We start from the raw sequence: 27,867 nt of genomic DNA, 5'->3' as shown, positions 1-27,867 counted from the left end.
CTGACCTTTCACCAGTTCTGATGAAACGTTAGCTTTGCTTCTCTCTCCACAGATGCTGCCAGACCTGCTGATTATTTTCCAGCACTTTTTGTTTTTATTTCTTTTTATTATTTCAGATTTCCAGAACTTTTTGTTTTTATTTCAGATTTCCAGCTTCTGCAGTATTTTGCTTTTATCAACGTGTTGGTTTGAGCCCGGGAGGAACAGGAATAAAAACAAGAAATGCTGCAACCACTCAGCAGTTCTGGCAGCATCTGTGGAAAGAGAAGCAGAGTTAACGTTTCGGGTCAGTGACCTAACCTCTGTGCAGCCACTTCCACTGACCAATCCGGAACAAAGAACTGTGTGATTGACAGCCCCTAGACGAATCATCAGCCCGCTAACGATGAAGGAATCACGCGCGCTGCGTACCCTGTCAAGATGGTGGCGTAGGGTAAGGTTTGAAAACCAGAGACCCAGCAATCTGGAGTTACCGTCTTTCAAAAAAATCATTAAGCCGTTTTAATTTATTATAAGTTATATTTATAAGGAAAAATCGGAAGTATGCCAAATATCAAGATTTTCAGCGGCAGTTCTCACCAGGATTTATCACAGAAGATCGCGGATCGGCTGGGGCTCGAGCTCGGCAAAGTCGTCACCAAGAAATTCAGTAATCAGGAGACGTGGTGAGTGCATGGCGGAGGGACGAGGAGAGGCCGCAGTCTCTGCCCGTGTGGGGAATATAGTGCTAATCGTGCCTGAAGTGACCCGTTAGTTCTCGGTGCATGAATGGTGCAGGGAGCTGGGTTGTTATGGAAGTTGTTCGCTGGTTGTGGCCTTGCGGTGTAACTGCGTGCGCGTTGCAAGGTGCGCCGGGATTTGTAGTTCTCCATCGCGGCGTCTCCTGCTGTTGGTGAGGTGACCCATCACCAGAAAACGACAATTCCCACCAGGCCATGGCCTGGCGGCAAAGGACCACGTTGTCGCTATCTCCACAGTTTGAGAGAAATAACTGGAAGCATGAAGGGGCCTGCTTGAGTAATTTTACTTTTTCACTTCTCAGTGATGCTTTTCGTGGAAATTGTAATCTTTCTAAGTCTTAATGCAGACTTCCCTATCTCTCAGTATTTTCGCAAACAATTTTACTGTTGCAAATCGTGTAACCTTAGCAACGCTGGATGATGTGTTATTGCAGTGGCTGCGCCCAGAAAGTTTGCTGCATAATGCTTGATCTGTGTGATTTGAATTAAATTGTTTTTAAATTAAAGGGCTTGTTGAAGTAATGGCTCTATTATTCCTGGCCAACATTTATCCTTAAAACAGATACCTTTGCTCATCTCTGGTGTTTGTGGGACCTTGCTGTGTGCATATTGGCCCCTATATTTGCTTACATTATAGCGGTGATTACAAAAAACTTTGGCTCTAAAGTGCTTTGGATGTCTTGAGGAAGTGGTAGGTGCTTTCTAAATGCAAGTTTGTATTGATGGATGTTTGATTATTAGCAACGCACCAGGGCTGCTTAGACAGCACCTTCCAAACCCGCGACCTCTACCACCACTGGGTCGAAATCTTGGAACACTCTTCCTAACAGGACTGTGGGTGTACCTACCCCGCATGGACTGCAGCAGTTCACGAAGGCATCTCACCACCACCTTCTCATGAGCATTTAGGGATGGGCAATAAATGCCGGCCTAGCCAGCGACGTCCACATACCCATAAATGAAATTTTAAAAATTACACAAAGTAGAGTTGTATTCCCTGGAACTTAGATGGTTAAAGGATGATTTGATCAAAGTTTTCTGGATATCAAGGAAAGCAGATAGGGTAGGTTAAAAAATTTTGGCTGGTTGGGGAATCTAGGACTAGGGGACGCAATCTAAAAATTAGACCTAGATGTTTCAGGAAGTTTGGAAACGGCACATAAAGGGCAGTAGAAGTTTGGATTTCTGTTTTGCATACAGCAGTTGATGCTAGGTCAATTAATTTTAAATCTGAAATTGATCGATTTTTTTTGTTATCCAAAGGTATTAAAGGATATGGGGAAATGGTATATGGAATTCAGTCACAGATCAGCCACGATCATACTGAATGGTGGAACAGGCTTGAGGGCATAAATGGCCCACTTTTGTTCCTATGTTAGTGTGTCACTTCACAATAATGCAGCCCAGAGGATTTTAGTCAGATATAATTCTCTGTTGCTGGTTGAGTTTAATCAAATACTTAAATGCAGTATAATATATCCTGCAGCTAGTCTTTAAAAAGAAAGAGCCCTCTGCTGTTAGCACTTTAATGTTGCTTGTATACTCCAGGTGCTGCTTCACCAGCCACTGACCACCTCCAGGCGCTTACCCATTGTCTCTCGAGACAAGGAGGCCAAAGAAGAAGATACAGAGAGATGCTTTAGAGCACTCTTTAGGACAGTGGAGAATGGGGGGATAATAAGGAGCAAAAAAGGGAATTGGGGAGTGTGAAAGTATGTTTTGAGGAGAAAGACCTTGTTAGATTTTTGAAGGCGTAGGGAAAGGTATCGGGAGATACTAAGGGTATATGGAGTTGAAGGAGTGATTGCTGTGGAATGAGGAAGATATAGTAAGTTAATGGTGGAGGGTGTTCACAGGACCGAGTTGGAGGAGGAAGAGAGGGATAAACAAGGCCATGGAGGAATTTGGAAGTGGACACATCAATTTCTTTTATTGAACAGTAATTGTAAAACTTATCTGGGAAATCATAGTTTGAAGTCTGGATTTCAGTCAGTGCACATCGAATTTTGAACTATTGGTGGTGTTACTGCTGAGACTTTCTGCATTAATGGTGCTGGATCTGTTACGAAAGTCTTTGGACAAGAGGTCCATGGGCAACCCCTCCATCAGGAAAGTTTGAAAATTATTGTTGTAGAATATTGAAGTACTTCATTGTAGTACGCTAAGTGTGTAACAATACTAGTTGGTTTGAGCAGTTGCAGCAATACTTGAACTGAACACCATACTGATTATGTAGCAAAAATCTCTTTCTGGATTTATCAAGTTCTTGTCATTCATAAATGCCTGAACTCAGAGCATTCCTATCACTAGAAAATAGAAGAAATCCTCCTGTATAATGCATTCTTTTTGGGCATGCCATCTATTATAAGTCACAGTCTCTCTAATGTTATCCATTTGAATTGTTGCCTTGTCTTCCTCTCTCCACAGATGGTGCCTGATCTGTTGAACATTTTCTAGTTTTAGCTTTTTTAAAATTGCCTTGTTGTTCAACCTCCATCCCAGTTGAATAGTTTCTTTACTTCCCAAAAAAAAACTCTGGCCCACTTCCAGTCTGGGTCTCAGTCTCAGTATCCAGTTTATTTTCTTACTCTAACAGCTACAATTCCAAAGGCCTACTGGTTCTTCACCCACCTTGGGCTACTAACTGTTTTCACTTCCCCACGCATCAAAGAAATCACCACCCTTCGGATGCAATGTTAGCTCTGTTTGCTTCTGAGCGTTGGGCCTTGGGCCACTTATACTATATTTCTTTTCTTTCTTTTCTTTTGGGCCTCCTTATCTCGAGAGACAATGGATACGCGCCTGGAGGTGGTCAGTGGTTTGTGAAGCAGCGCCTGGAGTGGCTATAAAGGCCAATTCTGGATTGACAGGCTCTTCCACAGGTGCTGCAGAGAAATTTGTTTGTCAGGGCTGTTGCACAGTTGGCTCTCCCCTTGCGCCTCTGTCTTTTTTCCTGCCAACTACTAAGTCTCTTCGACTCGCCACAATTTAGCCCTGTCTTTATGGCTGCCCGCCAGCTCTGGCGAATGCTGGCAACTGACTCCCACGACTTGTGATCAATGTCACACGATTTCATGTCGCGTTTGCAGACGTCTTTATAGCGGAGACATGGACGGCCGGTGGGTCTGATACCAGTGGCGAGCTCGCTGTACAATGTGTCTTTGGGGATCCTGCCATCTTCCATGCGGCTCACATGGCCAAGCCATCTCGAGCGCCGCTGACTCAGTAGTGTGTATAAGCTGGGGGTGTTGGCCGCTTCAAGGACTTCTGTGTTGGAGATATAGTCCTGCCACCTGATGCCAAGTATTCTCCGAAGGCAGCGAAGATGGAATGAATTGAGACGTCGCTCTTGGCTGGCATACGTTGTCCAGGCCTCGCTGCCGTAGAGCAAGGTACTGAGGACACAGGCCTGATACACTCGGACTTTTGTGTTCCGTGTCAGTGCGCCATTTTCCCACACCCTCTTGGCCAGTCTGGACATAGCAGTGGAAGCCTTACCCATGTGCTTGTTGATTTCTGCATCTAGAGACAGGTTACTGGTGATAGTTGAGCCTAGGTAAGTGAACTCTTGAACCACTTCCAGAGCGTGGTCGCCAATATTGATGGATGGAGCATTTCTGACGTCCTGCCCCATGATGTTCGTTTTCTTGAGGCTGATGGTTAGGCCAAATTCATTGCAGGCAGCCGCAAACCTGTCGATGAGACTCTGCAGGCACTCTTCAGTGTGAGATGTTAAAGCAGCATCGTCAGCAAAGAGGAGTTCTCTGATGAGGACTTTCCGTACTTTGGACTACGCTCTTAGACGGGCAAGGTTGAACAACCTGCCCCCTGATCTTGTGTGGAGGAAAATTCCTTCTTCAGAGGATTTGAACGCATGTGAAAGCAGCAGGGAGGATCAAATCCCAAAAAGTGTGGGTGCGAGAACACAGCCCTGTTTCACACCACTCAGGATAGGAAAGGGCTCTGATGAGGAGCCACCATGTTGAATTGTGCCTTTCATATTGTCATGGAATGAGGTGATACTTAGTAGCTTTGGTGGACATCCGATCTTTTCTAGTAGTCTGAAGAGACCACGTCTGCTGACGAGGTCAAAGGCTTTGGTGAGATCAATGAAAGCAATGTAGAGGGGCATCTGTTGTTCACGGCATTTCTCCTGTATCTGACAAAGGGAGAACAGCATGTCAATGGTCGATCTCTCTGCACGAAAGCCACACTGTGCCTCAGGGTAGACGCGCTCGGCCAGCTTCTGGAGCCTGTTCAGAGCGACTCGAGCAAAGACTTTCCCCACTATGCTGAGCAGGGAGATTCCACGGTAGTTGTTGCAGTCACCGCGGTCACCTTTGTTTTTATAGAGGGTGATGATATTGGCATCGCGCATGTCCTGGGGTACTGCTCGTCCCAGCACAGGCATAGCAGTTCATGTAGTGCTGAGAGTATAGCAGGCTTTATAGCGTAATAAAGCAGAAGGGCACAACCCCCGTTGGGGATTAGCAGTCAGAAGGAGAAGAAAGACATGCGACATTTAAAAGCTAAAAGATTGAGTGGCACATTTGAGGGCGAGTGGCATAAAGGAATAAGTAGGAGGCGAAGGAGAATTAGTGTGAGTAGGTACGCTGATTTGTGGAAGTGGGGTTGAAGCAGTGGGATCAACTGGGAATGAAGGAATTAAATAGGGGAGGTGATAACGGTTAACGTGTTATGGGGAGAGGAAGATATAGTTTTGATCTATTACCTGTCTTTAAAAAAAAAAATGAAACAATGATGGCATTGCAGAAGTCAGTAGTAGTACCTCTTCTTCCCAGATTGTTCGAAAAAGATCTAAGAGTTTGAGCAAGAGTTCATCACCACCAGCTTTATTGATTTCTGGACCACTTGCCTTGTTATTCATCTGTTGGATAGCCTTTTGTATCTCAACAAGTGTTAGCTTAACCAAATATGATCTCTCAGGCTGTTGAAGGATTGTTTTGATAGTTTTGTCTGATACTGTTGACTCCTGCTTGAGAAGGTTCTGGTAGTGCTGCTTTCAATGGTCTTAAGAGTAATGCTGTCTTCAGCTCGGGGGGGGTGGTGGGACCATTTGTTTTTGGACCAGAGATGGTCTTGGCCTGGAAGAAGCTGCACATGTCGTGCAGATCTGCATAATGTTGGATTTCATGGGCCTTCTCTACCCACCACTTATTCTTGATGACAATTCTTATTCTCTGAGCTTCAGATTTGAGTAGTAAGTATACTTCTCATTTCTGCTGAGATGTAAGATGATTTTGACACACGTTTACCTCAGCCTGGTCATGGAACTCATTTGTGGCAAACTTCCACAAGGGGATATGATTGAGTTTCGCCTCAGGAAGCTTTTCAACTTTAACAGGCTGAGAGCCAAGACTAAAGTGACTCTCCAGCACATTCACCACAAGCGTCTTCAACTCTGCATACAAAAGAATTGGCCTCTCTCAACATCAGCAAGACTAAAATCCTCCACCAGCCCTCCCTTGGCCAAGCACCTACATCTCCAGCTTAATTGTTATTGATGGGGAGACTTTAGAAGTCATTGAACGTTTCCCATACCTTGGCAGCTACCTTTCTCGAAAGGTCACCATCGAAGTGGAGATCCAGCACAGAATTGGCTGTGCTAGCACAGCCTTCCAAAAATTCCATAACCATGTCTTTGACAACAGAGATCTCCATGAGAGGAAAAAGGCTTTAGTCTACAATACTGTTGTTGTCACCACTTTTCTATATGGCAGTGAGACTTGGGTCACCTACCAAAGGCAGGATCGTTACAGTGCGGAAGGAGGCCATTCGTCCCATCGTGTCCGCACTGGCTGTCGGAATGAGCAATTCCCTCAGTTTCATTCCCCTGCCTTCTCCCCGTAACCCTGCACATACCGCCTTTTCATATAACTGTCTAATTCCCTTTTGAATGCTTCAATTGAACCTGCCTCCACCATGTTCTCAGGCAGTGCATTTTAAACCTTAACCACTTGCTGCATGAAAAAGTTTTTCTCCTGTCACTTTTGCTTCTCTTAACAAATATTTTAAATATGTGCCCTCTCGTTCTTGATCCTTTCACGCGTGGGAACAGTTTTTTTCTATCTACTCTGCCCAGACCCCTCAGGATTTTGAATACCTCCATCAAATCACCTCTCTTCCTTCTCTTCTCCAAGGAAGACAGTCCTAACTTCTCCAATCTATCTTCATAACTGAAGTTCCTCATCCTTGGAACCATTCTCGTGAATCTTTTCTGTACTCTCTCCAATGCGTTCGCATCTTTCCTAAAGTGTGGTGCCCAGAACTGAGTGCAATATTCCAGCTGAGGCTGAACAAGTGTCTTCTACAAGTTCAACGTAACTTCTTTGCTCTTGTGCTCTATGCCCCTGTTAATAAAGCCCAGGAGACACTCTCAACCTGTCCTGCCACCTTCAGTGACTTATGCTCATATACACCCAGGTCCCTCTGCTCCTGCACCCCCTTTAAAGTTGTACCCTTTATTCTATATTGTCTCTCCATGTTCTTCCTACCAAAATGAATCTCTTCATATTTCTCTACATTGAACTTCATCTGCCACCTGTCTGCCCATTCCACCAACTTGTCTTTGTCCTTTTGAAGTTCTACACTATCCTGCTCACAGCTCACAATGCTTCCAAGTTTTGTATCATTTGCAAACTTTGTAATTGTACTCTGTACACCAAGGTCTAGGTCATTAATATATATCAGGAAAAGCAAGGGTCCCAGCATTGCTCCTTGGGGAACCCCACTACAAACCTTCCTCCAGCCCGAAAAACATCCATTAACCACTACTCTTTGTTTCCTGTCACTCAGCCAATTCCGTATCCATGTTGCTACCGTCCCTTTTATTCCATGAGCTACAAGTTTGCTCACAAGGCCATTGTGTGGCACTGTATCAAATGCCTTTTGAAAGTCCATGTACACCACATCAACCGTATTGCCCTCATTAACCCTCTCTGTTACCTCCTCAAAAGTTCCAAGTTAGTTAACATGATTTTCACTTAAAAAATCCATGCTGGCATTCCTTAATTAACTTGCATTTGTCCCTGTGACTATTAATTTTGTCCTGAATTATTCTTTCTAGAAGTTTTCCCAACACTGAAGTTAAACTGACTGGCCTGTAGTTATCTTTACACCCTTTTCTGAACAATGTGTAATGTTTGCAATTCTCCAGTCATCTGGCACCATCCCCGAGTCTAAGGAAGACTGAAAAATTATAGCCAGATTATGCACCTCCAGTATCTGGAGAATTTCCACTAGCCGTGTCTCTACAGGATACTCAAAGTCAAGTGGGAAGACAGGCAAACAAATTCCAGCAACCTCATGGAAGCCAATTCCTCCAGCATCGCAACCACGATCATGGGAAATCAGCTCTGCTGGTCTGGACATTGCATCCGCATGCCAAATAATCTGCTTAGTTTAGTTTCTGAAGCAAATCCTCTTTTCACAACTTAAGGATGGCACCCCATCTCAAGGAGGACAGAGAAAATATTTTACGGGCCCCATTGAAAAGGGCACAAATTGGCATTGCTGCATGGGAAGAACTTGCTGATAACTGTGCCATGTGGTGATGCCTCATCAAACAAGCCACAACACACTCGGAAACTGATCACATAAACTCTGCTGTGGAGAAGTGCCGAAAGCGCAAGGAGATAGAGTAGAACCCTGGCTCGAGAACCCCCCTGCCCACCTCCCGCTCAGGGCAACACTTGTCTTCTCCAGAGACCTGTGTTCCAGGATTTGCCTGTTGAGTCACCTGAGGAAACAAATCATGAACCCTGGCAGGCATCATCCACGTTTCAAGGGACTAACGATGATAGTTTTGAAGGCATTGTGCAAAATGAAAGGTCCTTACTCTTGTTTCTGCTTCTAATAAATGCCACAGGAAATCTGCCAGTTTTATAATCTGTCTTGCGTATGGGATACACATCCTGTCCCTATCAACTTTACTACTGTCACAATTTTTAAATAATGCTTTTGTTCATATTCATAACAGCAAAAACCTTATGTCAACATTTAAAATGGAAGAGTACTCTCTGATAGAACAGAAGCAGCAACTTGCATTTGTGTAGCACTTTTTGTAGAACAATGAGCTGTTTTTTCAAATCCTTTCCAAGCTCCTCTATTTCTGGCCAAAGAACAAAACTAAGTGCCAAACCATTATAAAATACTGGTTAGTTCCCAGCTGGATTATTATGTTCAATTCTGGGCACCACACTTTAGTAAAGATGTCAAGGCCTTAGAGAGGATGTAGAGGAGATTTACTAGAATGGCACCAGGGATGAAATACTTCAATTGCATGGAGGGACTAAAGAAACTTGGGTTGTTGAGAAGGTTGGGGGAGATTTGATAGAGGTGTTCAAAAACTTCAACAGTTTTGATAGAGTAAATAAGGAGAAACTGTTTGCGGTGGCAGAAGGGTCAGCAATCAGCAGATAAAGATTTAAGGCTATTGTCAAAAGAATCAGAGGTGACGAGCAGAAATATACAGTGAGTTATGGAAACATAGAAAATAGGAGCCGGAGTCGGACATTCGGCCCTTCGAGCCTGTTCCACCATTCATTATGATCATGGCTGATCATCCAACTCAGTAACTTGTTCCCGCTTCCCCCCCATATACTTTGATCCCTTTCGCCCCAAGAGCTATATCTAACTTCTTGAAAACATACAATGTTTCAGCCTCAACTGCTTTCTGTGGTAGCTAATTCCACCGGCTCACCACTCTCTGGGTGAAGAACCTTCTCCGCATCTCAGTCCTGAAAGGTTTACCCCGTATCCTTAGGCTATGACCCCTGGTTGTGGACTCCACTACCATCGGGAACATCCTTCCTGCATCTACCCTGTCAAGTCTTGTTAGAATTTTATTGGTTTCTATGCGATTCCCCCCCTCACTCTTCTGAACTCCAGCGAATATAATCCTAACCGACTCAATCTCTCCTCATACGTCAGTCCCGCCATCCCAGGAATCAGTCTGGTAAACCTTCGCTGCACTCCCTCTATAGCAAGAACATCCTTCCTCAGATAAGGAGACCAAAACTGCACACAGTATTCCAGGTGTGGCCTCACCAAGGCCCTGTATAATTGCAGCAAGACATCCCTGCTCCTGTACTCGAATCCTCTCGCAATGAAGGCCAACATACCATTTGCCTTTTTTACCTCCTGTTGCACCTGCACGCTTACCTTCAGCGATTTGTGTACGAGAACACCCAGGTCTCGTTGTATATTCCCCTCTCAGTTTATAGCCGTTCAGATAATCTGCCTTCCTGTTTTTGCTACCAAAGTAGATAACCACGCATTTATCCACATTATGCCGCATCTGCCCTGCATTAGCCCACTCACTCAACTTGTCCAAATCACCCTGAAGCCTCTCTGCATCCTCCTCACAACTCGCCCTCCCACTCAGTTTTGTGTCATCTGCAAATTTGGAGATATTACATTTAGTTCCCTCATCTAAATCATTAATATATTGTGAATAGCTGGGGTCATAGCACCGATCCCTGCGGTACCCCACAAGTCACTGCCTGCCATTCGGAAAAAGACCCGTTTATTCCTACTCTTTGTTTCCTGTCTGCCAACCAATTTTCTATCCATCGCAGTACGCTACCCCCAATCCTATACGCTTTAATTTTGCATGCTAATCTCTTATGTGGGACTTTGTCGAAAGCCTTCTGAAAGTCCAAATAAACCACATCCACTGGCTGTCTCTCATCAACTCTACTAGTTACATCCTCGAAGAATTCTAGTAGATTTGTCAAGCATGATTTCCCTTTCGTAAATCCATGCTGACTGTCCGATTCTGCTACTGTTCTCCAAGTGCTCCTGCTATGAAATCTTTTGATAATGCACTCTAGAATTTTCCCCACTACTGACGTCAGGCTGACTGGTCTAGAATTCCCTGTTTTCTCTCTATCTCCCTTTTTAAATCGTGGGGTTACATTAGCTACCCTCCAATCTGTAGGAACTGTTCCAGAGTCTATAGAATCTTGGAAGATGACCACCAATGCATCCACTGTTTCTAGGGCCACTTCCTTAAGTACTCTGGAATGTAGATTATCAGGCCCTGGGGATTTATCAGCCTTCAATCCCATCAATTTCCCCAGCACCATTTCTCTTATGACCTGGAATACACTGTCTGAAAGGGTGGTGGAACCAAATTCAACAATAACATTCAGAAGAGGAATGTTTAAGTACTTGAAAGGGAAAAATCTGCTGAGCTGAAGGGAAAGAGCAGATGAGTGGGACTAATTGGATAGCACTTTGCAAGAGCCAGCATGGGCACGATGGGCCAAATGGCACCCTTCTATGCTGTATCATGCTATGAATCTATGAAAATCCTGAAATTTAATTTCTAAAACCACTAATACAAAAATAAAACAATCCTGGTCACATTACAGGAAGGACATAATTGTTCTGGAGAGAGTACAGAGGTGATTTACATGAATGTTGTTAGGACTTGAAAATTGCAGCTATGAGGAAAGATTGGATCAGCTAGTGTTGTTTTCCTTGGAACAGAAGGCTGAGGTGTGACTTAATTGAGGTGCACAAAATTATGAGGGGCCTAGGTAGAGTAGACAGGAAGGACCTGTTTTCCCTTGTGGAGAGGCCAATTACAGGGGGCACAGATTTAAGGTGATTGGTAGAAGGACTGGAGGGGACATAAAGAAAAACTTTTTCCCCCAGAGGGTGGTAGGTGTCTGGAATTCACTGCCCAGAATGGTGGTGGAGGCAGAAACTTTCAACTCATTTAAAAGGTACCTGGACATGCACCTGAAGTGCTGTTATCTGCAAGGCAACGGGCCAGGTGCTGGAAGGTGGGATTAGATTGGGCAGCTAGTTTTTTCTGCCGGCGCAGACACGATGGGCTGAATGGCCTCCTTCTGCGCCGTAACTTTTCTATGGTCCTATGGTTTTTCCCCCCCCCCCCCCCAAAATATTGCCTTGTGGCTTCTTTACAATTCTGCCTGTGGCCTATATTTAAATTTTAAAAAACTCTCAGCACTGCCCTACTTGCCCTGTCGCAGCCTGCTATACAAACATTAATGTAACCAATATTTCTGTACAATATATAATCTTGCATATAGTGTGCCCTTGCTGTCCTGTCACACTTTTGTGAACATATGTAATGGGAACGTCCCATGTCAAGTTTTATAGAAACAAAAAATGCAAGTTCTTTTCTAACACCTTTCGTGACCTCAATGTCCCCAAGGGCTTCACAGCTAATGAAATACTTTTGAAATGTTGTCACTATTGCCAGGTGGGAAACATGATTGGCCATTTTACACAGAGCAAGGACTCACCAACAGCAGTGATATAAATGAGCAGGTTGTTTTAACTGACAGTTGAGGAATAAATGTTGGCTGGGGGAACTCTTCTCTGAATAGTAGTGTAGGATATTTTACCATTGCATCCAAAAGACCGAACTTTTTAAAGAGTGGCATTGAGGGAGTGCTGTGCTGATGTGTAAACTTGGATTAATGTTTACTGTATGTAAATATTTTGCTATTGTAGTTGTATAGTGAGCCAGTTGAATCACTGATACTTCAAAACAAATTTTGTTTTTTTTCTTCCAGTTAAAATTTATAATATATAAATAGATTTGATTAGTTTTAACCTGTTCACCTGACAAAGTTAGCTGCCCCCCCACCTACCTATTAATTTTTCCATTGAAGTTAGTGGATTGCAAAACAAGTGGCTGATCCCTTTCTGTCAGGTTCTTTTGGGCCTCCTTATCTCGAGAGACAATGGATACGCGCCTGGAGGTGGTCAGTGGTTTGTGAAGCAGCGCCTGGAGTGGCTATAAAGGCCAATTCTGGAGTGACAGGCTCTTCCACAGGTGCTGCAGAGAAATTTGTTTGTTGGGGCTGTTGCACAGTTGGCTCTCCCCTTGCGCCTCTGTCTTTTTTCCTGCCAACTACTAAGTCTCTTCGACTCGCCACAATTTAGCCCTGTCTTTATGGCTGCCCGCCAGCTCTGGCGAATGCTGGCAACTGACTCCCACAACTTGTGATCAATGTCACACGATTTCATGTCGCGTTTGCAGACGTCTTTATAACGGAGACATGGACGGCCGGTGGGTCTGATACCAGTGGCGAGCTCGCTGTACAATGTGTCTTTGGGGATCCTGCCATCTTCCATGCGGCTCACATGGCCAAGCCATCTCAAGCGCCGCTGACTCAGTAGTGTGTATAAGCTGGGGATGTTGGCCGCTTCAAGGACTTCTGTGTTGGAGATATAGTCCTGCCACCTGATGCCAAGTATTCTCCGAAGGCAGCGAAGATGGAATGAATTGAGACGTCGCTCTTGGCTGGCATACGTTGTCCAGGCCTCGCTGCCGTAGAGCAAGGTACTGAGGACACAGGCCTGATACACTCGGACTTTTGTGTTCCGTGTCAGTGCGCCATTTTCCCACACTCTCTTGGCCAGTCTGAACATAGCAGTGGAAGCCTTACCCATGCGCTTGTTGATTTCTGCATCTAGAGACAGGTTACTGGTGATAGTTGAGCCTAGGTAGGTGAACTCTTGAACCACTTCCAGAGCGTGGTCGCCAATATTGATGGATGGAGCATTTCTGACATCCTGCCCCATGATGTTCGTTTTCTTGAGGCTGATGGTTAGGCCAGATTCATTGCAGGCAGACGCAAACCTGTCGATGAGACTCTGCAGGCATTCTTCAGTGTGAGATGTTAAAGCAGCATCGTCAGCAAAGAGGAGTTCTCTGATGAGGACTTTCCGTACTTTGGACTTCGCTCTTAGACGGGCAAGGTTGAACAACCTGCCCCCTGATCTTGTGTGGAGGAAAATTCCTTCTTCAGAGGATTTGAACGCATGTGAAAGCAGCAGGGAGAAGAAAATCCCAAAAAGTGTGGGTGCGAGAACACAGCCCTGTTTCACACCACTCAGGATAGGAAAGGGCTCTGATGAGGAGCCACCATGTTGAATTGTGCCTTTCATATTGTCATGGAATGAGGTGATGATACTTAGTAGCTTTGGTGGACATCCGATCTTTTCTAGTAGTCTGAAGAGACCACGTCTGCTGACGAGGTCAAAGGCTTTGGTGAGATCAATGAAAGCAATGTAGAGGGGCATCTGTTGTTCACGGCATTTCTCCTGTATCTGACGAAGGGAGAACAGCATGTCAATAGTCGATCTCTCTGCACGAAAGCCACACTGTGCCTCAGGGTAGACGCGCTCGGCCAGCTTCTGGAGCCTGTTCAGAGCGACTCGAGCAAAGACTTTCCCCACTATGCTGAGCAGGGAGATTCCACGGTAGTTGTTGCAGTCACCGCGGTCACCTTTGTTTTTATAGAGGGTGATGATGTTGGCATCGCGCATGTCCTGGGGTACTGCTCCCTCGTCCCAGCACAGGCATAGCAGTTCATGTAGTGCTGAGAGTATAGCAGGCTTGGCACTCTTGATTATTTCAGGGGTAATGCTGTCCTTCCCAGGGGCTTTTCCGCTGGCTAGGGAATCAATGGCATCACTGAGTTCCGATTTGGTTGGCTGTATGTCCAGCTCATCCATGACTGGTAGAGGCTGGGCTGCATTGAGGGCAGTCTCAGTGACAGCATTCTCCCTGGAGTACAGTTCTAGGTAGTGCTCAACCCAGCGGTCCATCTGTTTGCGTTGGTCAGTGATTATGTCCCCCGATTTAGATTTGAGGGGGGTGATCTTCTTGATGGTTGGCCCAAGAGCTCTCTTCATGCCATCATACATTCCTCTGATGTTTCCGGTGTCTGAGGCCAGCTGAATATGACTGCATAGGTGTTGCCAGTAGTCGTTTGCGCAACGCCTAGCTGTTCTTTGTGCAGTACTTCTGGCTGCTTTAAGTGCTGCGGATGTTAAATCGCTGGGGGCTTTCTTGTAGTTCAAAAGTGCAATGCGCTTAGCGGCTATGACAGGTTCCAGCTCTTCATTATGAGATTGAAACCAGTCTGCATTTCTCTTCGCACTTTTGCCGTAGGTGGTCAAAGCTGACTCATAGATGGCGTCTCTGATGTGGGCCCACTTGGTCTCAGCATCCCCTGTGGGAGTGTTTTGAAGGGCTGTTACAAGTGAATTTAGAAATTTTTGTAACAGCTGTGGGTGAGAAATTCTGCTCGTGTTGATGCGCGGGTGGCCCTTCTGCTTGGAATGATGCAACTTCTTTGGTCTGAGTCTAACCTTGCTGCACACCAGGGAGTGGTCGGTGTCGCAGTCCGCACTGTGGAAGCTGCGTGTGATTTGAACACTGTTTAAGGCGGCTCGCCTTGTGACAATGAGGTCTAGCTGGTGCCAACGACGTGATCTTGGGTGCCTCCATGAAACCTGGTGACAGGGTTTAGTGTGAAAGAACGAGTTGGCGATGCAGAGGTTATGATAGGTACACAACTCAAGCAGTCTCTGCCCGTTCTCATTCATCCTTCCAACGCCATAGCGCCCAAGGCAGGAGGGCCATGAGTCATGGTCGGCCCCAACCCTGGCATTAAAGTCCCCCAGCAGGAATAGGTGTTCGGTGTTGGGGATGCTGCTAATGATGTTATGGAGTTGTTCATAGAACTGGTCTTTAGCTTCAGGTGCGGAACAGAGTGTTGGAGCATAGATGCTGAGTAGGTGTACTGGACCAGAGGTGGTGAGCAGTCGGATGGACAGTATGCGTTCCGAGCCATTTGAGGGAGGCTCTATCATGCTGAGCAAGGAGTTTCTGATGGCGAAGCCCACTCCATGCTGTCTTGGTTCTTCAGGATCCCTGCCCTGCCAGAAGAAGGTGTAGTCTTGCTCTGCTAGAGAGCCACTCGCGGGGAGGCGAGTCTCCTGAAGTGCTGCAATGTCCACATTGAGTCTACTGAGCTCGTTGTTAATGATGGCGGTCTTCCGAGAATCGTTGATTTGTGTAAGGTCTTCCGACAGGCCAGGACACATAGTTCTGACGTTCCAGCTTGCAAAGCGAAGGGCTGGTACCTTCTTTCCTTTTTTCATGTTGTTTGGTGCGGTGTATCAGTCCACCTTTCGGGCAATGACCCTGAGCTCCAAGCACCCATTGAAGCAGGCAGGCTGTGGCGGGACAGAACCTTATTGACCGGGGGCTGCCCGGTTTGAGGCGGGCGGTAGCTGTCCAGTGAGGTGCAATGACCTCTCCCACCGACAAAGGCAACCCGTGGCGCCCAGTTTCTACGCCAATTTATCTGGACTTATAACCCGTAACTGCTGCCTTCCGTGTTGTTTCAGTCGCTGTGAGGCAACTATGGAGTGACCTCTCCATGGCGCATGCCTGGGCAAATTTATGGAGGTTGAGAGTTGCCCAGTCGTCAAAACCCCCCTCTCGGCCTTTCTGGTGGGGTCCAAAGGAGTGCAGGACACGACGTTTGGCACCAGTATGGCTGCAGGAACTGCCGGAAACATGCCAAAGGTGACACATGACCGCCTACGGGGTTCCGCTCCGGATTTTCTGTTAGGGTTTACTCCCTTAGCCTTGGTCTCTCCCGAGACGCCCACAAGGCAGTGGGGTTGTTGGGGCCCCTACACAGGTGTAGGATGGTGCCGGTGGGAGGAGGGGATGCAAGGGGGAGGGGTAGAGGGAGGGGGTGGGGGGGGGTGCAGGGGAAGGGGGTGCGGGGTGAAGATGGTGCGAGGGGGGGGCGGGCTGGGACGGGGTTGTGAGGGGGTGAGCTGAGAGGGTGGAGCAGGGAAGGGGACGGGGGTGGGGGGGGGTGGAAGGGGGGTAAAGGGGGGGGGAGGGGGGGTGGAATCTGGTGCAGGTAATAAGCCATTCTGTCAGGTGAGTTAGGTTAAAATCGCCCCCATAATCTTAAAGCAAATTGAAAATGTATTTCACAATAATTAACAAGGTCAAATTGAGTGTATTGTGACAATTAATAGTCATTTGAAGTATAAGCCTGAAGAATGCAGCCTCTCGCAAAAGTCTGTATTTGTATTTGATGATTTTGACTTCGCTGTATGCAAAATGTAAAGTAGGGTATGCAGTGTGCAGTTTCCATGAACCCACCAAGTGATGCATTGCTCCAACTCCAGCTAAGTTTGTATTCGTGTTTTCCAAAATTTATTTGAGGATTATCTAAAGGACAAATTTTAATGGCTTTGTTTGCATAAAGTATTTGTAATAACTGGGTGTATGTATATGAAGGGGAAAGTAGGTTGTCCTGATGCATATGTACTTCATACTTATTATCATGTGCCTTTTCTTAGTGTATTTATAATTCAAACACGATGAAATTCAGAAAGGCGTGGGTGTGGTTGGTAGCAGTACTAGTCAAAGAATGAAAAAAATGTAATTCACTGGGGCATTTTTAAATATAGTTTCCAAAAAATTAGCCTTTCTTGCCCCCACCCCCTGTCCTGTCCAGAAGAATTGTGTGCAGCTTTACAACAGTAATGCTCAGAGTAAAAACTGTTTTATTTCATAAGTTTTTCACACTAGTTTATATTTTAAATTTAATTTATATTCATGCTAGTTTATCTTTTAAATATTTGAGTGCTGTCTCACCATATAAATGCTAATGATTTTGAATAGAAATTCAGAAGCCATCTGTAGCAACGGCTCTTCATGCTGAATTAACCTTTTTAAATGAATGTTGGTGCATATGTGTGGATAGTTTTTGCATGATTAATCAGGGAATATTTCGATTTTACTGGTGTACTTTAGTATTACTGCAGTCATCAAGGAGAGAATTTCCACTTGGGCAGATAAATCTGGCAATTGCTAATGTAATTCATTTAAATTTCAAACCTCAATGGACCTTTGAGGAATGCAAATGAGCACTGGAAATGTTTATGCTTCCAACTTTGTAAATTGGAGTGTGTAAGTCATGCAGCACTAAGTGTCCATGTTCCAGTGGATGTGTTATGTGCAGTGGGAATAGACTACATGCTGAGTATTAGGGTAGAAACTAAATAAACCATCCTGCGTTGAACTTTGGCTCAGATTGCCTCATTTTCTGGTTTGCAGTGATGACTGGCCGCAAAGGAGAATACATCCAATTTTTTTGACAGTTCACTGCCTCAAATCCCCTCCTCGCCCATTTCAAGCTTAGCTCTCTTTATTTTCTTATGGATATAGTTATTTCAAAGATTAAGACTGCTGCACAGCCAACCCAGATTGCCTCACGGCAATTGACTACAGACCAGTTTCATCCTCATCCTAACCCCAACCTTTCATTATTCCCAATCACTTAGCAGCTTTTCTCTAATCTCCCCTGTTGCATCCAAACTCTGAGACCACTTTCCTACTGCTCTTGATCCATTCCCTGTGCAACACCTGGCTATTTTAGTATCTGCTGATTTTCTGATTCCTACTATGAAACATTCCACACACTTTGGTCCCCCTGATTTTAAAATGCAAATTCCACAGTCATACAACTCGTACTAAATAAGTACAAAATATGTATTACATAAGAGTTTTGTGCAGTGCAATGCAATGCACTGCCTGAAAAGGTGGTGGAAGCAGATTCAGTTGTAACTTCCAAAAGAGAATTGGGTATAAACACACTAGGTTTGGGGCATGAACTAATTGGACTACTATTTCAAAGATCAAGCACCATAGGCCGAATGGATTCTTTCTGTACTGTATGATTTTAGAAAGTAAAACATAGTATAATGAGAGAGGAATAATTGATAATCTAGTGGTGCGCGACCCCTTAGGGATGAGCGACCATAATATGATCGAATTCTTCATTAAGAGTGACCGAGTTGATTCTGAGTCTGGGGTCCTGAATCTTAGTAAAGGAAGCTACGAAGGTATGAGGCGCGAGTTGGCTATGACGGATTGGGAAACGTTACTTGAAGGGATGATGGTGGATAGGCAATGGCAAACATTTAAAGAGCGCATGGATGAACTGCAACAATTGTTTATCCCTGTCTGGCGCAAAAGTAAAACTGGAAAGGTAGCCAAACCATGGCTTACAAGGGAAATTAGAGATAGCATTAGATCCAAGGAAGAGGCATATAAATCCGCCAGAACAAACAACAGACCTGAGGATTGGGAGCAGTTTAGAATTCAACAAAGGAGGACCAAGGGATTGATTAAGAAGGGGAAAATAGAGTACGAGAGCAAGCTTGCAGGGAACATAAAAACTGACTGTAAAAGTTCCTGTAGGTATGTGAAGAGAAAAGAGTGGTGAAGACAAATGTAGGTCCCTTACAGTCAGAGATGGGAATTTATTATGAGGAACCAAGAAATTGCTGACCAACTAAATGCATACTTTGGTTCTGTCTTCACTAAGCAGGACAGAAATATCATACCAGAAATGTTGGGGAACACAGGGCTTAGTGAGAGAGAGGAACTGAAGGAAATCAGTATTAGTAGAAAAATGGTGCTGGGGAAATTGATGGGATTGAAGGCCGATAAATCCCCAGGGCCTGATGGTATGCCTCCCAGAGCACTTAAGGAAGTGGCCCTAGAAATAGTGGATGCATTGGTAGTCATCTTCCAAGATTCTATAGACTCTGGAACAGTTCCTACAGATTGGAGGGTAGCTAATGTAACCCCACGATTTAAAAAGGGAGGTAGAGAGAAAGCAGGGAATTATAGACCAGTCAGCCTGACGTTGGTAGTGGGGAAAATTCCAGAGTCCATTATCAAAGATTTTATAGCAGAGCACTTGAAGAACAGTGGTAGAATCGGACAGAGTCAGCATGGATTTATGAAAGGGAAATCATGCTTGAAAAATCTACTAGAATTCTTCGAGGATGTAACTAGTAGAGTTGATGAGGGTGAGCCAATGGATGTGGTTTATTTGGACTTTCAGAAGGCTTTCGACAAAGTCCCACGTTAGACATGAGCGTGTAAAATTAAAGCGCATGGGATTGGGGTAGTACATTGCGATGGATAGAAAATTGGTTGGCAGACAGGAAACAAAGAGCAGGGATAAATGGGTCTTTTTCTGAATGGCAGGCAGTGACTAGTGGGGTACTGCAGGGATCAGTGCTATGACCCCAGCTATTCACAATATATATTAATGATTTTAGTTGAAGGAACTAAATGTAATATCTCCAAATTTGCAGATGACACAAAGCTGGGTGGGAGGGTGAGTTGTGAGGAGGATGCAGAAAGGCTTCAGGGTGACTTGGACAAGTTGAGCGAGTGGGCAAATGCAGTCCAATGTGGATAAATGTGAGGTTATCCACTTTGTTAGCAAAAACAGGAAGGCGGATTATTATCTGAACGGCTATAAACTGAGAGAGGGGAATATGCAACGAGACCCGGGTGTTCTCGTACACCAGTCGCTGAAGGTAAGCATGCAGGTGCAACAGGCGGTAAAAAAGGCAAATGGTATGTTGGCCTTCATAGCGAGAGGATTCGAGTACAGGAGCAGGGATGTCTTGCTGCAATTATACAGGGCCTTGGTGAGGCCACACCTGGAATACTGTGTGCAGTTTTGGTCTCCTTATCTGAGGAAGGATGTTCTTGCTATAGAGGGAGTGCAGCGAAGGTTTACCAGACTGATTCCTGGGATGGCGGGACTGACGTATGAGGAGAGATTGAGTCGGTTAGGATTATATTCGCTGGAGTTCAGAAGAGTGAGAGTGGATCTCACAGAAACCTATAAAATTCTAACAGGACTTGACAGGGTAGATGCAGGAAGGATGTTCCCGATGGTGGGGGAGTCCAGAGTCAGGGGTCATAGTCTAAGAATATGGGGTAAACCTTTCAGGACTGAGATGAGAAGAAATTTCTTCACCCAGGGAGTGGTGAGCCTGTGGAATTCGCTACCACACAAAGCAGTTGAGGCCAAAACATTGTATGTTTTCAAGAAGGAGTTAGATATCGCTCTTGGGTCCAAAGGGATCAAAGGGTATGGGGTGAAAGCAGGAACAGGTTACTGAGTTGGATGATCAGCCATGATCATAATGAATGGCGGAGCAGACTCGAAGGGCCGAATGATCTACTACTTCTATTTTCTATGTTTCTATAATGCAATATTACTGTTATATAGTAAGGTTTAATATTAGGAAGACCGAAGCCCTTGTTTTCAGTCCCCACTGCAAACTCCTTTCCCTAGCTGCTGGCTACATCCCTCTCCCTGGCGACAGTCTGAGATTAAGCCAGTCTGTTCACAACCTTGGTATCACATTTGACCCCAAGATGACCTTCTGATCTCATTCATGCCATCACTAAGATCGCCTCTTTCCATTGCCGTAGCATTGCCTGAATCCGCCATTGTCTTGGCTCATCTGTTGCTGAAACCCTCATTCATGCCTTCGTTACCTCCTGGACTTGACTATTCCAATATATTCCTGGCTGGTCTCCTACATTCTACCCTCTATAAACTTGGGGTCATCCAAATCTCTGCTGCCCATGTCTTAACTCACACCAAGTCCTGTTCTCCTGTCTCCCCTATGCTCACTGACCTATGTTGGCTCCCAGTCGAGCAATGTCTGGATTTTAAAATTCTCGTCCTTGTTTTAAAGTACCTCCATGGCCTTGCCACCTCCCTATCTCTCTAATCTCCTTCAACCCCACAACCCTCCAAGATATCTGCACTCCTCTAATTCTGGCCTCTTGTGCATCCCTGATTTAATTGCTCCATCGTTGGTGGCTGCACCTTCAGTTGCCTTGGCCCCAAGCTCTGGAATACCCTCCCTACACTACCTAATATTATCATCATTTGTGACTCGCTGTCATACTGTGAAGTGCAAGTCAGGCAGCATCTCTGGAGAGAAAAACAAGAGTTATTATTTCAGGTTGCTGACATTTCATCAGAACTGGCAAAAGTTAGAGATGTAACAGGTTTTAAACAAGTACAGAGGCATGGGAGTAGAGAAACGAACAAAGGGACGGGTCTGTGATTGTGACAAAAGGGATGATAGTGCGAGCATAAGGGAGTGGCAGTGGAACAAGTGTAGAAGACTGTAAATAGCAACAGAGAATTAAATATCAGTCACACTCCCACTCTGACCTTGGCCTTCACTGTTTATTTTATTTTTATTTAGAGATACAGCACTGAAACAGGGCCCTTCGGCCCACCGAGTCTGTGCCGACCATCAACCACCATTTATACTAATCCGACATTAATCCCATATTCCTACCACATCCCCACCTTCCCTCAATTCCCCTACCACCTACCTATACTAGGGGCAGTTTATAATGGCCAATTTACCTATCAACCTGCAAGTCTTTGGCTGTGGGAGGAAACTGGAGTACCCGGCGAAAACCCACGCGGTCACAGGGAGAACTTGCAAACTCCGCACAGGCAGTACCCAGAATCGAACCTGGGTCGCTGGAGCTGTGAGGCTGCGGTGCTAACCACTGCGCCACTGTGCTGCCCTTTTCTAATGAAGCTCAAGGAACGGCACCTCTTTTGATTAGACATTTTACAGCCTTCAGGACTCAACATAGAGTTCATCAATTTCAAATCTTGACCACTGCTCCCATTCTTTAGTATAGCAGATGCTGGTAGTGAATCTATACCTCCTCCAATTTATACCTCCTCCATGCCCATTATTTCTTGTTCCATTAACCCTTTTGGTTGTGGTTGCACAGTCATCCCTTTTGTCATTTAATCACTCCTGCTTATAACAAACCTTCCCTTTTGTTCTCTACTCCCTATCCCACCCCTTTCCCTGTCTCTGTACTTAAAACCTGTAACATTTACCAGTTCTGACATCTTAACTCTCTGTCTCCAGAGATATGAACTTGGGTATTTCTAGCATTTCATGCAAATTAAACATCTGTGCTGAGTGAAAATTAAGAAACAAACTACCACAAATGGTAATATTAGTAGGTCAATAAAGGCCTTCAGTCTAATTGTAAAAATGTTGCCTCCTTATCACCAGATGGCAACCCCTTCACTGGTGAAATTGTAGGATTGTTTTTGTTTAAAGGGTAATTGCACAGCCAGTGTTGTAAGATCAGCGTGGTTCAAGAGTTTTGGTGGTCTGTGTAGTATTTAATTCAAATTCTAATAGCTTTTTGTCACGTTCATGAAAGGAACAGTGATGAACTAAAGTGAACTGGAGCAATTGTGAACTGTAAAAATGAACTGGTGAATTAAACTCAAACTGCTTCAGACAAGATGGAGTAAGAGGGCAGGTGACCCCTCCTGTACTGCAAGTATACATTGTGACTGTTGGGGACGAAACCCATCATCACGTCTGAACTCGTTCTGGGGAAGACACATTAAAATGCTAAACAAGCCATTCAGTGCTAAATGGCTCCTATCATCAAGAATTGTGTTGACAGAACTTCAGAGACAGGGTGACTCTGGATGAAAAGCCAAGATAGTAGGTGTGAAATAACACCACTTTATCAAGAGAAGCCACATTCAAAACCCATTGTTTTTGAATGTGTGGTCATTGTTACACATTGGGCGTACAGGTCCACAGATCACTGAAAGAGGCAACGCAGGTGGGTAAGGTACTCAAGAAGGCATACGGCATGCTTGCCTTCATCGGTCGGGGCATAGAGTATAAAAATTGACAAGTCATGCTGCAGCTGTACAGAACTTTAGTTAGACGACACTTAGAATATTGCGTGCAATTCTGGTCGCCACACTACCAGAAGGACGTGGAGGCTTTGGAGAGGGTACAGAAGAGGTTTACCAGGATGTTGCCTGGTCTGGAGGGCATTAGCTACGAGGAGAGGTTGGATAAACTCCGATTGTTTTCACTGGAACGACGGAGATGGAGGGGTGACATGATAGAGGTTTACAAGTTATGAGCGGCATGGACAGAGTGGATAGTCAGAAGCTTTTTCCCAGGGTGGAAGAGTCCGTTACTAGGGGACATAGGTTTAAGGTGAGAGGGGCAAAGTTTAGAGGGGATGTGCGAGGCAAGTTCTTTACACAGAGGGTGGTGAGTGCCTGGAACTTGCTGCCGGGGGAGATGGTGGAAGCAGGTACGATAATGACGTTTAAGAGGCATCTTGACAAATACATGAATAGGATGGGAATAGAGGGATGCGGTCCCCGGAAGTGCAGAAGGTTTTAGTTTAGGCAGGCATCAAGATCGGCGCAGGCTTGGAGGGCCGAATGGCCTGTTCCTGTACTGTTCTTTGTTCTTTGTTCTTGTTCTTTATTGTATGAACACACCAGGGGAGACCATCCATGGTCACTTGACTGAAACTTCACCTTGATAAGATTTTTTCTTCAAAAAAAGAGACTTCTCTGAAAGAGAGAGAGAGAAAGCCAGCAGCTGTGAGGCACATTCCCGCCAAGAATAAAACTCTGCCTGTAAACCGCTGAGGCAGAGATGGAAAAGGATGACCTTGAAAACTCCCCATCTGAGAAATGTTAACAAATTTTAACTGACTGAGTCTTAAATAAAGGAATTTGTAACATTTCAATGAACCACACCATCGTCCACCTGTTCATAAAAGTCAAGTGAACCTGTCTTGTGATTACATTTCCTAAGTCTAATTACTAACACCAGTCAACTACCTTTTCTTGACACCGTACGTGCCAATATTGCCAATGGCTCCTCCTCATTCCTTTCGAAACTGCCATTATCACCCCACTTCTCAATGTCTTTCCTTGAACCATCTGGTTCTTCGAATGCATCACCACCTGCCAGACATCTTGTTCAAATACAAAAACAAAATACTGCAGATGCTGAAAATCTGAAATAAAAAGAGAAAATGCTGGAAATATTCCGCAGGTCTGGCAGCATCTATGGAGGGAAAAAGAGTGAACGTTTCAGGTCTGTGACCTTTTAGTTCTGATGCAGGGTCACAGACCTGAAATGTCAGCTCTGTTTCTCTCTCCACAGATCCTTGTTCAAATCTCTCTTTTTTTTTTAATGTCTAGCTTCAACTGTGTCTACAGGATTTGAGCTTGATGCTCCAGTGTAGTGCTAAGATGATCCAATATTGTTGGCAGTGTCTTTCTTTGGCTAAGACTTTAAATAGAGGCCTCTTTTTAGGATGGCACTAAGAATTGCTTGGTATTCAAAAAAAAGTACTCCCATTGTATTGACCAACGTTCCTCCCTCAACCAACACCATCAGAAAACTGTATTGGTCATTCTTTTTATGTTATTTGTGGGGCATTGCGTGAATGTAGAGGCAAGTAATTTATTATATGTGAAAAGCTTTTAGATGTTTTCGAGTGATGTGATTCTTTTCTGTGGTGTAGGGAATCAGCTTAGCAAGTTAGATCACAGTGTCTGCACTTTATTCTCTTCAGTGAAATGGACTGTTGATTTTGTGCATACAAGTAACCTGTAAAATTTTAATCACATTTTTTTGCAGCATTGTATAGTGATATAATGCCATTACTGTATTGAGGTCCAGATTGCTTGTGTGAATATTCATCCATTTCCAGCATTGATCTAATGCTGAAGTTACAGAGAATTGCACACTTAGAAAAGTGGGTTCATGCTGTAGCATGAAATTAAAATACAATGTGTTACTTGGTATTTATCCTGAAGAGGGAGATGCTCAGCACTGAGTTGTTACAACACAAGCAGGCCATGCAGTTTATAAAAGTCTGCACTGGTGCTTTTCTCCAGGCGAGCCATCTCATCTGGTCCCATTTTCCATGTTCTTTTAATATTCTGTTTCTCCAAATAACTACGTTTAAAAGAATTTATGGACTCTGCTTGAACAGACTGGCAGGAAGTTCCCCAATTGTTGAATGCAAAAGTGATGATCGCTCCCATTGTAAGCTGTCCAGTCAGGTTTTTCTAATCAGTCACAAACTAAATATATATTTGAATATAAGCAAAGGGATTAAATACTTGGATTGATCTCTGCAAAGGAACTAAATTGTTGAATCTAAATGGCATTTGTGTTATGGCATCAAATGTCAGCCCTGTTTTCTTTTTGAGCTAAAGTGATCTTGTATTCCACAGTGGTGAAACTCAGTAGTTTCTTACATATATTTGTTGTAATGCTTAGCGTAACCAGTTTCCACCAGTCGATGCTGTTGTGATCTGCAGTGTATTTTGGCCCATCAGGTGGCAGAAAATGGATCACTTTATATAATATATAAAAACCCATATGTTCATGCTGTTCTGTATTGCAGGTCCCAAGCTGCTTTTTTAGCCCCTTTCTTTGCCCCCACCTTTAAAATCTAAGCTGTGACTGTAGGTGTGAAGTCTGCAACTGCTAGTAGTTTGCAGAAACCATGAGTATATGCTCTGTGGTAGCAGTTGTAAGGAGAAGGTTGTGTGCACACCTAGCACACCTGGTGGGTAGTGCATTCTCCCAACAGTTTTTTTAATATAAAGTAAGCTGGGCCTGTCAGCACTCTCTCCTCCCAAATCTGAGGACTGTGCTATAGACAGAGCTGAGCTATCCCAAAACCAATGGATTAGTTCAAAGTTCTGCAGTCCTGCCATGTCCACCACCATTCACGACTGGATAATTAAACAACTAAATGGAGGAGGAGACTCCAAAAACATCCCCAACTTCAATGATGGGGGAGCCCAGCACATTAGTGCAAAAAATAAGCTGAAGCATTTGCAACCATCTTCAGCCAGAGGTGCCGAGTGGATGATCCATCTCAGCCACTTCCTGAGGTCTCCACCATCATAGATGCCAGTCTTTAGACAATTCGATGAACTCCACGTGATATCAAGCAACGGTTGAAGGCCCTGGATACAGCAAAGGCTGTCGGCCCGGACAAAATCCCAGCTGTAGTACTGAAGACCTGTGCTCCAGGACTAGCCTCACCCTTAGCCAAGCTGTTCCTGTACAGCTGCAACACTGTCGTCTAACTGACAGTGTGGAAAATTGCCCAGATATGGTCTGTCCACAAAATGCTAGATCTGACCAATTACCACCCCATCAGTCTACTCTCAATCATCAGCAAAGTGATGGAAGGTGTCATCGACAGTATTATCAAGCGGCACTTACTCGGCAATAACTGCTCATTGATGCTCAGTTTGGGTTCCGCCAGTACCACTCGGCTCCAGGCCTCATCACAGCCTTGCTCCAAATATGGACAGAAGAGCAGAAATCCAGAGGTGAGGCGAGAATGATTTGCCCTTAATTTCAAGGAGCCCTGGCAAAATTGAAGTCAGTGGAAATTGGGGAAATCTCTCTTCTGGTTGGAATCATACCTAGCACAAAGGAAGATGGTTGTGGCTGTTGGAGGTCAATCCTCTCAGTTCCAGGACATCACTGCAGGAGTTGCTCAGGGTAGTGTCCTAGGCCAAACCATCTTCAGCTGCTTCATCACTGACCTCTCTCCAAAATAAGATCAGAAGTGGGGATGTTTGCTGATGATTGCACAGTGTTCAGTAACATTTGCAATTCCCAAGTTACTGAAAGAGTCTGTGCCAGCATGCAGCAAGACCTGAGAACATTTAGCTTTGGGTTAAAAAATGGCAAGTGACATTCAAGCCTCACAAGTCCCAGGCAATGACCATCTCCAACATGGGAGAACCTGACCATCTCCAACATGGGAGAATCTAACCATCTCCCCTTGAAGTTCAATGGCATTATCATTGCTGAAAACCCCACCATCACCATCCTGGGGGTTACCATTGACCAGAAACGTAACTGGACCAGCCATATAAATACTGTGGCTACTCTTGCAGGTCAGGAACTGGGAATTCTGTGGCAAGTAGCTCACCTGATTTCCCCAAAGCACGTCCACAAGGCACAAATCAGTAATGTGATTGGATACTGTCCATTTGCCTGGTTGAACGCAGCTCTAACAACACTGAAGACGCTGAACACCATCCAAGATAAAGCAGCCTGCTTGATTGGTTCCCCTTAAACATTCACTCACTCCTCCACCGACGCACAGTGGCAGCAGTGTGTACCATCTACAAGATGCACTGCAGCAACTCCCTAATGCTCCTTTAACAGTACCTTCCAAACCCGCGACCTCTTGCACTTAGAATGACAAGGGCAGCAGACTCGTGGGAACACCACCATCTGCAAGTTCCCTTCCAAGCTGCCCACCATACTGACTTGAAACTATATCACCATTCCTTCACTGTCGCTAGGTCAAATTCCTGGAACTCTCTTCCTGACAGCACAGTGGGTGTACCTACACCACAAGGACTTCAGTGGTTCAAGAAGGCAGCTCATCACCATGGTATTGCCCATGACTCTCTCATCCCAAGGGCGAATTTTTTAAAAAGCTTCAATACAGAATCTTGAGCATGTAATCTAGGCTGACATTTCATTGACAATGCAGCACACTCCCTGTAGTGCAGAGGTGCTGTCTTTCAGATGAAATATT

General features: G+C 44.9%; 1 protein-coding gene across 1 annotated transcript in view; it reads left to right on the top strand.

The window, feature by feature from the left end:
- Positions 1–395: 395 nt before the first annotated feature.
- The window catches only part of LOC137377640 (ribose-phosphate pyrophosphokinase 1), a 57,121-nt gene continuing 29,649 nt past the window's right edge, over positions 396–27,867 (top strand). Inside the window, exon 1 of the mRNA XM_068047505.1 lies at positions 396–665. Within this exon, the coding sequence (XP_067903606.1) occupies positions 544–665 (122 nt within the window). The 5' untranslated portion in view covers positions 396–543. The remainder of the gene's footprint in view (positions 666–27,867) is intronic.

The sequence above is a fragment of the Heterodontus francisci genome, chromosome 15 (genome assembly GCF_036365525.1).
Source record: "Heterodontus francisci isolate sHetFra1 chromosome 15, sHetFra1.hap1, whole genome shotgun sequence".
NCBI classification, from domain to species: domain Eukaryota; kingdom Metazoa; phylum Chordata; class Chondrichthyes; order Heterodontiformes; family Heterodontidae; genus Heterodontus; species Heterodontus francisci.
The sequence above is the reverse complement of the archived record's forward strand: the minus strand, read 5'-3'. Positions and strand labels throughout refer to the sequence as shown.